The sequence below is a fragment of the Manis pentadactyla genome, chromosome 11 (genome assembly GCF_030020395.1).
Source record: "Manis pentadactyla isolate mManPen7 chromosome 11, mManPen7.hap1, whole genome shotgun sequence".
In the NCBI taxonomy this organism is placed as follows: Eukaryota; Metazoa; Chordata; class Mammalia; order Pholidota; family Manidae; genus Manis; species Manis pentadactyla.
The window spans coordinates 40,562,236-40,576,367 of NC_080029.1; the positions used below are offsets into that span (position 1 = coordinate 40,562,236).

The 14,132-nt window shown below is 44.1% G+C and overlaps 1 protein-coding gene across 1 annotated transcript in view; it reads right to left on the reverse strand.

Annotated features, from left to right (window-relative positions):
• Positions 1–2,600: 2,600 nt before the first annotated feature.
• Positions 2,601–14,132, reverse strand: part of LOC130679648 (uncharacterized) — a 35,890-nt gene continuing 24,358 nt past the window's right edge. The window contains exons 3-5 of the mRNA XM_057489027.1: positions 11,133–11,178; positions 7,887–8,299; positions 2,601–2,686 (exon numbers count right to left, since the gene is read on the reverse strand). Of these exons, the coding sequence (XP_057345010.1) occupies positions 2,601–2,686; positions 7,887–8,299; positions 11,133–11,178 (545 nt within the window). The remainder of the gene's footprint in view (positions 2,687–7,886; positions 8,300–11,132; positions 11,179–14,132) is intronic.

Below are 14,132 nucleotides of genomic sequence, written 5' to 3' on the forward strand. Positions count from 1 at the left end.
AGGTCCACACCCAGTCATTCTCTGCACCCCCTTGGCCGCTAAGCTCTCACTGCCTGATAACTCTGTCACCCTTTGGATTCATATCTCCAGGTTGAAACCAAACACCCAGGACCCACCTCCTCTGGACACCCAAGACCCAACCCAGAGTCCTTCGGATACAGCCCAAGACACTGTCTACTCTTCCACACTTCATCCCTCTGATCCCTTGAAACTCCGCATCTCCTGTTCACCCCCTTTGCCATCCATACCCGAATCATGATTTTTTCTTCCTTTACTGCTCTCTCGCCCTCGTTCCTCATTTCTCTCGTCTTCCCTGTCACCCCAGCCTCCTTTGTATGGTGATTCAAGGTCAGACAGACTTACACACAGCATCAAACAAAAACCACTGCCCTCATTACCACATCAGACTGCCCTCTAAAAGGCTGCTCCGAGCCTTTGTACCTTCACTTTCCTCCCTCCTCCAAAGTGTTCACTAGCAGCCCCCTTTTCACTTCCTACCTCTGCTTCCTCTACGATCAAAAACAAGCCTCATGCAGGCAGTGGCCAGACACCTATGGGGGATATACCTACTGGTCTTGTGCCACTCACTACATGGGTGACTCTCGGTACTCACAGTATTACTCCTCCAACCATTTCATAAAATATCCCAACAGCTCATTCTCCTTATCAATCCCTGATCCCTGGGACCCTCAATGGGCTGCCGGAGTCACAGCCTCAGTTTACTACGGGGGGGTCTTCGACCTCCCCACGGTACCCTTCATATCTCTCGAGAGTATGTTCCTTCTCATTCCCAGATCTCTCAAGTTGCATCAGATATCGGACATTCCGAAAAAAGTCATTATTCAAACATTTGATGGTGCCTCTTCATCTTCCTATCCCCGCCCCTCTTCTAATCTCTCCTACTCTTGGTTACAGCTCATTCAAGACACCACCATCTTTCTCAACCACACCCTCAACACCGCCAATTGTTTCTTGTGTGCATCACTACAGCGCCCACTGCTGGCCGCCGTGCCCCTTAATATTTCCAACTACTCCTTCCATGCAGAAAGACAACCCCTCCGCCCCCTGGCAGACATACCCCTATGGGAACCAGAATACGCAGATAATCTTACCATCCACCACTGTGTAGGCCCAACTCCACCCCCCTCCAGCGCACTTCACTGCCTCTCTATCTACACCCCCACCTCCGACTCTAAAACTTTTACACAACCAGGACACTTCTTTTGGTGTAATGGCAGTCTTTTCAACTCACTGCCTCCCAACTCCAATATACCCTGCATTCTTGTCACCCTAATCCCACAGCTTACACTTTACAGCATGGCAGAATTTCTTGAGCTCCAACCTCCCTTGCCCTCGCGCACAAAAAGGGCTGTTTTCCTTCCCATCATGGTCGGTATCTCTTTGACCACCTCAGCCATTGGGGCAGGGTTTTCGGGAGGAGCCTTGGGTCACTCTCTGTGGGCAATTAAAGATCTCAACGCCAAACTTGAGGGAGCCCTGACATCCACTGCCGATTCCCTGGCCTCTCTCCAAAGACAGGTCACTTCGCTAGCTAAGGTCACCCTTCAAAACTGGCGGGCCTTAGATCTGCTTACAGCCGAGAAGGGCAGCACCTGCGTCTTCCTTCGGGAAGAGTGCTGCTATTACATCAATGAATCCGGCATTGTAGAAACTGACATTACCAAACTCACCGACCTTGCCTCCAGCCTCCACTCTGCTTCCAATTCCAACCCATTCTCTTCAATACTAACAAACCCCCTCCTCACCTGGCTGTGGCCCATTGCAGGCCCTATAATACTTATTCTTCTCGTCTGTCTCTTCTTGCCTTGTATAGTAAAGTTTATCAAATCCCAAGTCGGTAAAATCTCTAATCAAACTTTCAACCAGCTTTTACTCAGGAACTACCAGCTTCTGGCCACAGAAGATCCCTCACCCTCACGTGACCTCCTCACCACACGCTGAGATGGACCCCACTCTCCGCTGGAAACTGTTCCTGGAAACAATGGCCGCAGACGCCTGGCTTCTGGCACCTGTATCCTCTTGGCACCATTAGAATCAACAAGTCCTCAACCTATGGTTACAGGGAACCGTCATTGATTTCCAACCTGAAGAAGTCCACATCTACTCGTCCTTACTGTGGGGAGTCCTATCAACCCTTTCCTCCCAGTCCTCAAGCCCTCACTCCCTTCTCCGCCCCCGTTCAGCAGGAAGCAGTCAGAGAAAAAGCAACGTCCACAACCCCATAGAGGAGAAAGGGGGGAATGAAGGGCCCCCACCCATAAGATGGCGAACTTCCTGCTTCTCTTTTGGGTCTTCGGTTCCTGCTGGCGCCACCCGAGGACAAATCACCTCTCGCCCCCCACCCAATCCCAGCACCTGGCCAATAGCCACCAGCCCCGTTGAAGTGACACCTCAATCAGCTTATGTCCCTCCCTATATAACTTAGTACCTTTCCCCAATAAAGTGGAACTGTCCGGTGAATTGCTGCTGTGTGTCGCTCCTTCCTTTCAGGTGACCTCAGAGTGCTGCAATGAATATAGTAACTATTAAAGAGGATTTGGAGGCCAGAAAAAGAAAGTGAAGTACTCAATGATTGCTTTTTATTGGCCCTGAAGAAGTTGCTTCTGAATCTCTCCCGTGCCGTGGGTGTTATTACAAGTACTGGCGACTTGCGGAGTGTGAAGACCTGAAGTGGGAAAGCACAGGAAAATGTAGTACATAGCACAGCAGAAGGACGGCAAAGGAGTTAATCTGCGGGTAACAGGTCCATCCGAGGAGTGTGAGAAAGGGCCGCGAGGACTAGCCACCACAGGATCCACTTTAGGAATGGTGCCAGCAGAGCTGTTTGGATTGCCTCCTCTTACCCCATTAGGGAGGAAGGGATTCCCGCCCGAGGATTGTGGGAACAGCCAAGTACCTGGACAGGCGAGATCAACAGCCTTTTATTGGACACATATACTTGAAGCCTGGCAAAGGAGGACAGTCCATGCCATGCATGGCCACTTAGGGGTTGCACTTGGGGACAGAGTGAACAAGCAGGGGCTGTGGAAGGCAGGCCTTGTTGTATCAAGAGGATGTGGTGCCCCCTGATTCCCAAGGGAGAGTGTGATTGGCTTGTTTGAATTATTCTGTGTCCTGAAACTGCTACTCAGGGATAAGTAGGACTGTGCTTTGTCTCTTTGATAAGGAGGGTTGTTTGGCTTAGAGACCTTACCCACAAGAAGAGAGTAGGGAGGGGAATGCCAGCTAGGCCCTCTGAGGACCTCTGGACTTTGTAAGATGTTGAGGCAGCACATAATACGGAGCCTTAATTTCAAGCTTTACACCACAATAGCCCTTCAGGACTGTAAGTCCAGGGAGAGGAAATCCCAGGGCAAAATACCTTTAAAAACCGAAATCCACTCAAAGGGAGAAATAGTTTAAAACCTGTTTTATTGCTTACAAACTGCAGTCTGGGGCCTTCTCTCTTTTCTGCTCTAGCAGAAGCAAAACGGGCCCTCCCCTCACCTCTCAGGTACAGATAATTCCTCCCTGCCCAGGTGATTACCCATTGATATGGAGATGAACTTCTCTCCACCCCTGACGAATGATGCAAATGTACTAAAGCCATACTTCTTTCCACCTCTGAACACCTATTGATATGCAGATGTACTAAAGCCAGGCGAGATATTCTGGAAATATTACAATTTTACCCACAGGATGTTGATTGATGGTGGGCTCCGTGGTTAGAAGGAAAGAAATTCAGGTCCTGGGCAGAAGTTACCTATATCTTCAGAAATCAGGGGTCTCAAAACAAAATGGCAGAGGCAAGACAAATTTATAAAGGCAGGTTGGGAGTCAGAGGATTGAGCTAAGAAAGATCCCACCCACAGTAGCAGTCAGAGACTGTTTCTTGCCCCAAGCCTGTGCCCAGTGAAATGAGTAATGCAGGCAATGTCTATCTGTAACTTAACCTGCTTTCTACGAAAAGTATGTACCCTTCAGCCAACAGTGTACATGTAGCACTGTGAGGAAAGAGGAAGAGAAAGTGAGTCCCATAGGCCTGATCTCTAGAGACCAATATGTCCTGTCATTCAGGTGATGGCAGCAATAGAAAGCAGCCAGAGGAACTTCTGGGGGCTTCCCAGGGGTGTTTTGTCATAGTCTGACATAAGGTGCTGGGTGGTACTTTCCAAACAAGCCAGCCTTACCTTGGACCTGGGGTTAGCTGCACAAAATACAAGGTCTCACATTATTCAATAGGTCATCAACTATTTGATGAACAACCACCAAACACTCAGCATTCTACATCAGGTTGCATAGGACAGAATCCCTTCCCTAAAGGAGATCTTAATCTTGGGAAATAACATCATTTTATATGAAATGGCAAGGTAAGAAATGTATAAATCCATTCTAAGATGAACCTGGAAAAAGAATGCTATAATAGAAGTCAGTATATTTTCCTTATAAATTATATTGCTTATAGTCTGTACTTTAAATAACTTACCCAGATAAAACACATTGTATGGTGAGACACTTTCTTGACTTACGACTTGTCTCTTATGTATCCACAAACTAATAGTGGCTTAAGTTTCTTATTGTTATAAAATGTGTCCATTTTATAACAGTACTGACAGGCACCAGGAAAGGGTGGTATGGTAGAGAAGTCCCCCAGCTCACTTCCCACTTTGCTCTCAGTAAATAGCTTGACTCCCGGTGCCTGATGGTGTTCCTTGCTTCTCAACAAGACAATTTGGAGATGGCAATTATATCTGGGATGGGACAACTAGAGGAATAAATTGAGATTTAGTCATTTGGAAGAATAAGTCAGATAAACCCAGGTCTAAGCCAGTTGGAGACTTCCCTAATATATCTTTTCCTGCTCCAGCCAAACTCCTGTCCAAGGGCAGAGTTTGAATCAGGCTGGGTAGGTTTCTGTCCTTGCCATCCATAGAACTTGATCAACATGAGCCCCAGAAAGTTCTGCCCCAACTCCAGGTTATTCTTGGTCCCTAGGTCAGTGGTGCACAGTTTTGGCTGCCCTGTTAGTTACCTTTGGCATTTTAACTATGCAAGCCCAGTTTGTGTCCTCAGGGGTTCTGATTTAGAGAGTCTGGGGTTTGTCCTGTGAAATCCATATGTGTCAGGATTGAGATGAAGAACAGGCATCCACTTAATGTAAAAGGAAAACTTTAAACAATTATAACTAATCAATAATGTAATCCTTTCTGTGAACTCTTTTTTACTGGAAGTTTTCCAGCAGAGGCCAAATTTATGAACAATTATTCCTCTTTCTCCATTGTAAAACATAACTATCCCCCAAAGCACCATTTCTACATTATCTCATTAATCTGCACAAAATCCTGTGGGAGAGGTGTATTTCCATTTTGCAAATGAGAAGCAGGAAGTGTAAATTATTTTTCCAAGATTAGTCAAGAAAAGATGGAGGCAGGATCACTGGGAGGATAATTCCTGGTCTACTACCCCATATGGCCTCAATTCTGAAAACATGCTGGCCCAAGGAGATGACTGAGGACCAGAGTCGCTTGCCAGTTCATACAGGGACCCTCAGATCTAATTGGAGATTGGAGTGGAAAGGAGGGAGGTAACCAGGGCCAGAGACAGCGCTGCTGCAGAATTTCTTTGGTGGTCTCTTCTGCTGACCCATCTCGGGTCCTTGACTTCTTCTGTTTAGTAATCACTGAAAGTAATTGCCACTGTTTAAAGGCTCACGATGTGCCAAGGACTTTATGAACTGGCTTATATGCACTCATTTAATATTACGACAATCCCAGCAGAAAGATATTAGATCCATCTTACAGATGCAGAAACTAAGCTTGGATGTCCTGCCCAGAGTCACATAGCAAGGCTACAAATCAAACTCAGATTTGTAGTGAAATTCCGTGCCCTACAAGGAGGTCCCTTTTGGGACAGTGATGTTCTACAGCTCAGGTAGAATTCACAGGAGTTAGTTGTCCTCAGAGGGTCTTCCACTATCTCCCTATGTAGACCAGTCCACCCTGAGAGCTATTTCAGCCCCAAAGATGACATTTCATTGGGGCATCTCCAACTGGAACCATTATCAGATATGAGGCTCTAGGACTCCTAGAACTCAACTGGCTGTTGAGGCTACAGCAGGCACAATATATAATGTGCTGAGATGGCACGAATTGTTGTGTGTGCATGTGCACAGGCTCATGCATGCATACACACAACTGTAGGGTGTAGGGAAGGTCAACAGCATGAGGTTCTGGACCCTATCTGCCACTCTTGTCTTTAGGAAAGTCCAGAGACAAAGTGGGGCAGAGCCAGGGCTTTTTGAGGAATGCTTTTTCTACAGAGGAAGCAGGTTGCCTGACTCTTAGATCTTTCAAAAACCTTGAAACCAACTGCCCTTCTCATCCTTCAGCCTCAAGCATTTTTTGGCAGCTATTAATCTCCTCAGGCCATACTGTAACACCAACCGCTCTCTCTGAGGGCCCCAGAGCTTCCCACAGGAGGTCTGGGGTCTACAGTGCTGACACAGAGGACCATGCCGTGGTGGCCACAAGCTTAACCTCCTGTGTATCTAAAGGCTGCTACCACCTTTTGGGGCTCAGAACCACAGGAAAATGAAGAATCCCAAAGAGCACTTGGAAGGGATATAACTTGGCCTCCCTTTCTGCACTTGGGAGTACAGCCTATTTTACAGCATGAAATGGAAACTTGTGTCCACCTTTGGTATGCAGAATAGCATTTTGAGCCCTGAGGGGAGCCTTTCAGTGGCTTACTCTGATGCTTTCTAACACTGAACATGCCGTCTGCGTGCATCATCCTCCAGCCGCACCCTCCCCAGGACACAGAAGCCTTCAGGAAGTAGATACTCTGGGGACAGAATGCTTGATGGTAGAGGCCTTTTGAGCAAGAAACTGTCTTGAGGAGGTTGTTAGTTTGGCACCTGGCTTTGGATTCAGGCGGACTTGAGTTTGAATCCTGACTCTGCCCCTGAATAGTAATACGCTCTTGGGAAGGTCTCACATGCCCCTCTGACCTTTGTTTCCCCCTTTGGGAAATGAGGCCCTAATGCCAGCTGAGCAGTGACTCAGACCTAGCAAAGGCCCCAGGCACACGGTGGGTATGATTTCAGTGGCACAGAGAAGGGCTCTCTATTTGCCAAAACAAATCCTTCCCCAACCAACCTCCTGACATGGTCTGGCCTCTACCCACCTCTTCAGTGTCAAACAGGACAAAGGGTATCACTCTGCTTCCTTGTATAGCCGTGCTTTCTCGTGTTGCTGGATATTTGCCCCGTGTTCCTTCTTCCTAGAAGGTTGTTCCCCTCATACCTCCTGCCCATTCATAGTTAGCACCCACCTCCCAATGTCCTTAGTCACCTGGAAGAGAATCTTACAGGGCTGCCCTGGCTTGGCCATGTCCTGGCTTGTGTAATTATTTTATAAATGTTTATTAATTAATTATACAATAAACTGTGGGGGAGACAAACATTGATTAAAACATATAAGCTTCATGAAGGTGACTATTTTACTCACTGGTGCCTGGCACATACTGGGCCTCAATAAGCATTTGTTGGAAGAACGAATGAATAGGAAATTAATTCTTTTAACTTAAAGGTCCAACGTGAATTCTCACAATGCTAGTGCCCACTAAAATGCTAAGTTATTTTGAAGGGACAAAGACATCCATGGTCAAATAAGTTTGGACACTTTGGGTAAAACAAAGTTAGACAGGTTCCTTCTCTGTGGGACTTCTCAGTACCTTAACATGCCAAGTGCATTGAGAGTTACCAGTAGGAGCAGGTTCAAAACCAAACGAAGAGCTGCCATTTGTCATTTATACCTCATTGTGAATGACTTTAATCAAAACCTTGCAGGGAGTGAGTGACAGGGAAATCGAAGCTGTGAGCTCACCTTTGGGTGAGGAGCTCTGCCTCTCTCCAGCCTGCCCCCACATGCAAAGCCCCTGGGCTCCTGGGGACCAAAATTGGTCAAGTCTTGTATGTCTGAGGCAGGCGGGCTGTTCACAACTTCCCCCTCTACAATTGAGTCTTGGCTCCCCAAACTCAGCCTGGACTAAGTTCCCTTTACTTACCAGAAGACTTCTTCCTTCAGCTACGGAAGGATTTTGTCTGTCTGTCATCTTCAAGAAAAAGTGACTCCAGCAACATGGTGTAAGGTTGATGTGTCCCCAGAAGCAGACCTGGTCGCTGTCTGGTTCTGTGCTCTTCCACTGCTTCTGAAAGCCACCAGGCCTGTCTTCGCCACCACCTTGGGCTTCAGGGTGGCACTGGTTCCACTCAAGTGGAATATCTATATGGAACCGACTGAGAAAACAAAGTTGGCTAAAAGACAAGCTAGGCCAGGCTTTAAGATACTTACAACAGCAATAAAAGGGGATGGTTTCTATAGTTCAAATACTGACTTGTGAGAGGCTGTGCTTGAAGTGAGCATGAGGCAATGCCTGAAAGCCCATAGTAGCCGCAGCATGAATGCGATTGCCTAGAGCAGAGCCGAAAGGTTGGCTCTGATTCCTGGTGCTTCCAAGGTGTCCCACAGTAACAGGAATAGTAGTCACAGGCAGGGCAGAACTGCTAAAGAGGAAGAGTTTGTCTCCAGCTCCTCTTTTTCACATCCAACAGGGGAGCTCGGACCACCCTTCACTCAAGGGAGCACTGAGTCCCTCTCCACCTCAGCCTGCCCAAGGATCTACCTTATTTCTATCCCATTCATTCAAGGTCCTGATCCTGCTTTTAAAATGAATGGCTGAAATACGTGACTTCCTCCTATGTAAAATATTCGGATTTGAACAAGGGTCTTCTGGCTGAAACCACACGTCACTCTAACGGTGGGAAGTCGGGTGGTAGGATAGGTCCTGCAGGGCAGACTGTCAATCATTTCCCATCAAATCTTACACAGAGGAAGCCGACTGCCCTGGCTTGGGAGGATGGGCACAGTCACAGATCTTTGCTGGGCAGTAAAGGTAGGTTAAAGGGCAGCAGTGCCCCAAACGGAACCAAGAATAGAAAACAGCACACAGAGATGGTATTTTGTCCATGCATTGGGGATTACTATCCTAAGCAGCCAGGATTTTTCCAGTAGAGTTTTATACAATAAAATTAATGTGTTCTGCACTTTCAGTGTTTAAATAAACATGGAGGATTTATTTCTAGCTGTAATGTAAATTGGTTATGTGGAAAGTTATGAAAAGAGAATGCATGCTAGAACTTCAGGCCTCCTGGTTTCTGTCACTGCGCTGTGTGCTTAAATAACACCTATTTCTACATAAATAACTTACCTGTTCTACAATATTTGTAGGATATTTTACTCTAAGAATATCCCCCTTTAAAAAAAAGAAGGGGATGTTAATGTGAACAAAGGTTTATGGAAATTAACACGTGTAAACCAAGGGCAAAGTGCAAAGCATATATACTTTTTCTTTTTTTCCCTGTTGGAGCTTTTGAGTTCCTGTATTTGTGTTTAAAGTTAGACATGAACACTATGACCTTTCCTAAAGTATACCCTGCAATAGTGGCTTTCCAATCTTTTTTGACTTTGACCCACTGTAATAAATCTATTTTACACACACACACACACACACACACGCACACTAAAATAAAAGTTTCATAAAGCAAAGCTTATGTATGTTACAACTCTAGTATTTTCTATTCTATTCTCTTTATTTTTATTTCTTTAATTAAAAAAACTATTACCCCCTAGCAGGTTGGGACCCACAGTTTGGAAAACACTTAGAGGAACTCTTGCATACATATTTAAAATGTTTAGAGAAGCACTGTTTGAAACAGCAAAAAAGTGGGAAAATGTATACAGATAATGGTAAACTTTGTGTTATAGAGAAATTGAAGGGGTATAACTTGGAATTGGGTATTGGGAAAGGACTTTCTGAGGATATGACATTTAAGTTTAGACTAGAAGGCAAAGCCTGGCAAAGATTATTGTACACTGAGCAGGCCTTGAATACAAAGAACTTGGTACCCTCCCAGAACCAAAGGAGGCTGATGTGGTTGGGTCACAGTGAACCAAGGCTATACACTGAGCCACAGGCACATGATGAAATGGATGGTAGGAGGGAGACAAATTATGCCACACCTTGAAGGTAACATGAAAGAGAGTGGGGTTTTATCCATGTGCAAAGGGTAGCCATTGAGAGGTTTTCACTTGGGAGGTAATAGAATCAAATTTATCTTTTCAAGCATTGCTCTGATTGCTGTGTGAAGAATGGATCTGAGAAAGGATGGAAGACAGCCAGTCAAGAAGCTATTGTAAAAGTTTTTGGTGGTTTGGATTGTGGTTAGAGTAGAAATGAAAAACAGTGGATTGAAATAGGGAATATTTTAGAGGTGTAATCTAGAGGGCATGGATGGCTTATTTGGGGCTGAAGCTGGGGTGGAAGGAGGGAGGGAGATTGAAGGCAAAGGCCCTCTGAAGGATGATGCACCCAGTGTTCTAGAACATCTGGATAGATGAAGTTGTCCTTTACTGAGGCAGAAGACCAGAAAGAGAACACAGTTGTGTGGGTAAAGGTTAAGAGTCTGGTTTTGTAAATCTTTCATCTGAGATGCCTGTGAGCCACCCAAATAGAGAAGCAAATTAGCCATTAGGCTTACAAAAGGATCATTAATGAATGTTGTTAAGAGGGCTGCCTGGGAATGATGCCCCCTGGGGTTGTGCAATGTTGCAGCATGAGCAGGTAAGTGCAGAGCAGAATCCTCTACATATTCTTGTTAGATTATCCAGACAGGTAAGAGGATGGTAGGTATAAATAAATGAGCAAGGAAGTATTTGATTCTGACAGCCAGTAGGAGATGTTCACTAAGGAAAAATGAATGTGGATTTGTTAACACTCAATCATGTTTTGATACATATTAGTGAAAATGTTTTCCTACTAGTCTGAACAAATAAATAAAACATTTACTCTGATCCATGTTCCTTTTGCTCTAAGTTGTGTTGTTCACCTGCCAGAAGTCAGCATACTACTTTTCACCTCTTCCTCCTTGAAATCCAACCAAGTATGCAACTGAAACACAAATACTGATGCAGAGGAAAAAAAAAAGTGTCCATCCAAAACCTTTTCGCTGTTGTAAATGCTGAGGATTCAGAGAGACTAGCTTTGATGCAGATCAGTGTTTTCCAGCATGCCTTTTACAATCTTGAACACACGAGTTCCAAGAGAGATCCTGGATTCCTGCCATGGATAAAATAAAGCATAAATGAAATAACCTTTCTTCAACATTTCTTTGAATTGAAGACATTAAATGAAAATTGTTGTCACTCCCACTGCCATGCTCTACAATGTATCTTAACTCAAAACATCCCAATATAGGCCAAATGCCCCATTTCTAAAACTATGCTTCACTCTTAATGGAAATACATTATAAAGACATGAACCCCTATCATGAGTTTATGGTGCCTTATTTAAAGAAAGCTTCTCTGGTACCAACATTTTGAAATATCCCTTGATTTAGTACATGAGAGCTTAGATCACTGTACAATTCCCCACAGTAAGATTTTTTTTTTTTTTTTTTTTTTTATAATAATTATTTTTTATTGAAGGGTAGTTGACACACAGTATTACATTACATGAGATTCAAGTGTACAACACAGTGGTAGAACATTTATATACATAATTCTAGGTTCCAGCTATCACCCTACCAGGCTGTTACAATATCTTGACTATATTCCTTATGCTATGCATTACATCCCGGTTACTAATTTATTTTACCATTGGAAGTCTGTCCTTTTTTTTTTTTTTTGTGAGGGCATCTCTCATATTTATTGATCAAATGGTTAACGACAATAAAATTCTGTATAGGGGAGTCAATGCTCAATGCACAATCATTATTCCACCCCAAGCCTAATTTTTGTCAGTCTCCAATCTTCTGAGGCATAACAAACAAGTTTTTACATGTAGAACAAATTCTTACATAATGAATAAGTTACATAGTGAACAGTACAAGGGCAGTCATCACAGAAACTTTCGGTTTTGCTCATGCATTATGAACTATAAACAGTCAGTTCAAATATGAATACTCATTTGGTTTTTATACTTGATTTATATGTGGATACCACATTTCTCTCTTTATTATTATTATTTTTAATAAAATGCTGAAGTGGTAGGTAGATACAAGATAAAGGTAGAAAACATAGTTTAGTGTTATAAGAGAGCACATGTAGATGATCAGGTGTGTGCCTGTAGACTATGTGTTAATCCAAGCTAGACAACGGCAATAAAACATCCACGTATGCAGAAGATTTCTCTCAGAACAGAGGGGGTGAGGTTCTAAGCCTCACCTCTGTCGATCCCCAATTTCTCACCTGATGGCCCCCCTGCGACTGTGCCTGTCTTAGGTTGTTCCTCCCTTGAGGAATCTTACCCGTCTCTGACTAACCAGTCATCTTCCGGGGCCATACAGGGAAATGTGAAGTTGGTAAGTGAGAGAGAAGCCTTATTGTTGAAAAAGTTAGCTTTTTACTTCTTTGCATATTTATGCCCTGTGGCTTCTATGCCCAGCATTTGTCTTGAGGTATCTTTACCACTTGGAAGAATTATGATACTCGGTAAATTTGATATGAGGCACGAATTCTGTTTAAGGGTTGTAATTAGGAAGGAAGAAGAAAAGCTATAGAAGTAGCAGGCGGAAGAAAACATGGGAAGATTGATTATTTCTTTGATATATCTTCTTGTAGAGTAACTTCAGCATGTATAGGTTTTAAGCTACTACTTAAATTGCACACACACATTAACATAATAGGAGTATAGTTACATAACCAAAGCATATCTGTAATTACCAGCCATCTGCAGTGAAACCAAGAAAACCAGTTAGGCACCTTAGGCATTTGTGAAAACTTATCTATGATATGGTGGATATTGTCCAAATGAACTTGAACAGTCTGAGAGAAATCAGACAAATTCAAACAACCCATTCCTGGGGACTGTTCACATGCCATATGTTCTTTTAACAGTAAATAGTCTGTAGTTGTAAGACTTTGGAGCGCTACAATTTGCACTTCTCCAAATTCTTGGTTGAGTTCCAACAGTATAGATCCAGTCCAATTTTGTTGTTTTACTGTATGCACAGGCCAGCTTAGATATCTCCTTCCTCATTCCCATGGCAGGTCCAGGAACTGGTGGGATGAGTGCATCTACAGCTGTAGCAGTGCGTGGATCTTTGTTGGGGTTTTTTGATGATCATCTTCTGGCATGAGTCTTCCAGAGGGTGCAGATGTTGGAAGTTCTTTTTCATATCGTATCTTAGTTCATTTTCGGGGTAGCCCAATTAGGCTTCGATCCTCTGTATAAACACAAACAGACCCTTTGCCTACACTTTTACATGCCCTTTATACCCTTGTGTAGAACTCGTTGTAGGTTACCACACAGGAACTGCCCTTTTTTTTTTGCTATCACTAATCTACACTTACATGACGAATATTATGTTTACTAGGCTCTCCCCTATACCAGGTCTCCCCTATAAACCCCTTTACAGTCACTGTCCATCAGCATAGCAAAATGTTGTAGAATCACTACTTGCCTTCTCTGTGTTGTACAGCCCTCCCTTTTCTCCTACCCCCCCCATGCATGTTAATCTTAATACCCCCCTACTTCTCCCCCCCTTATCCCTCCCTACCCACCCATCCTCCCCAGTCCCTTTCCCTTTGGTACCTGTTAGTCCATTCTTGAGTTCTGTGATTCTGCTGCTGTTTTGTTCCTTCAGTTTTTCCTTTGTTCTTATATTCCACAGATAAGTGAAATCATTTGGCATTTCTCTTTCTCCGCTTGGCTTGTTTCACTGAGCATAATACCCTCCAGCTCCATCCATGTTGCTGCAAATGATTGGATTTGCCCTTTTCTTATAGATGAGTAGTATTCCATTGTGTATATGTACCACATCTTCTTTATCCATTCATCTATTGATGGACATTTAGGTTGCTTCCAATTCTTGGCTATTGTAAATAGTGCTGCAATAAACATAGGGGTGCATCTGTCTTTCTCAAACTTGATTGCTGCATTCTTAGGGTAAATTCCTAGGAGTGCAATTCCTGGGTCAAATGGTAAGTCTGTTTTGAGCATTTTGATGTACCTCCATACTGCTTTCCACAATGGTTGAACTAACTTACATTCCCACCAGCAGTGTAGGAGGG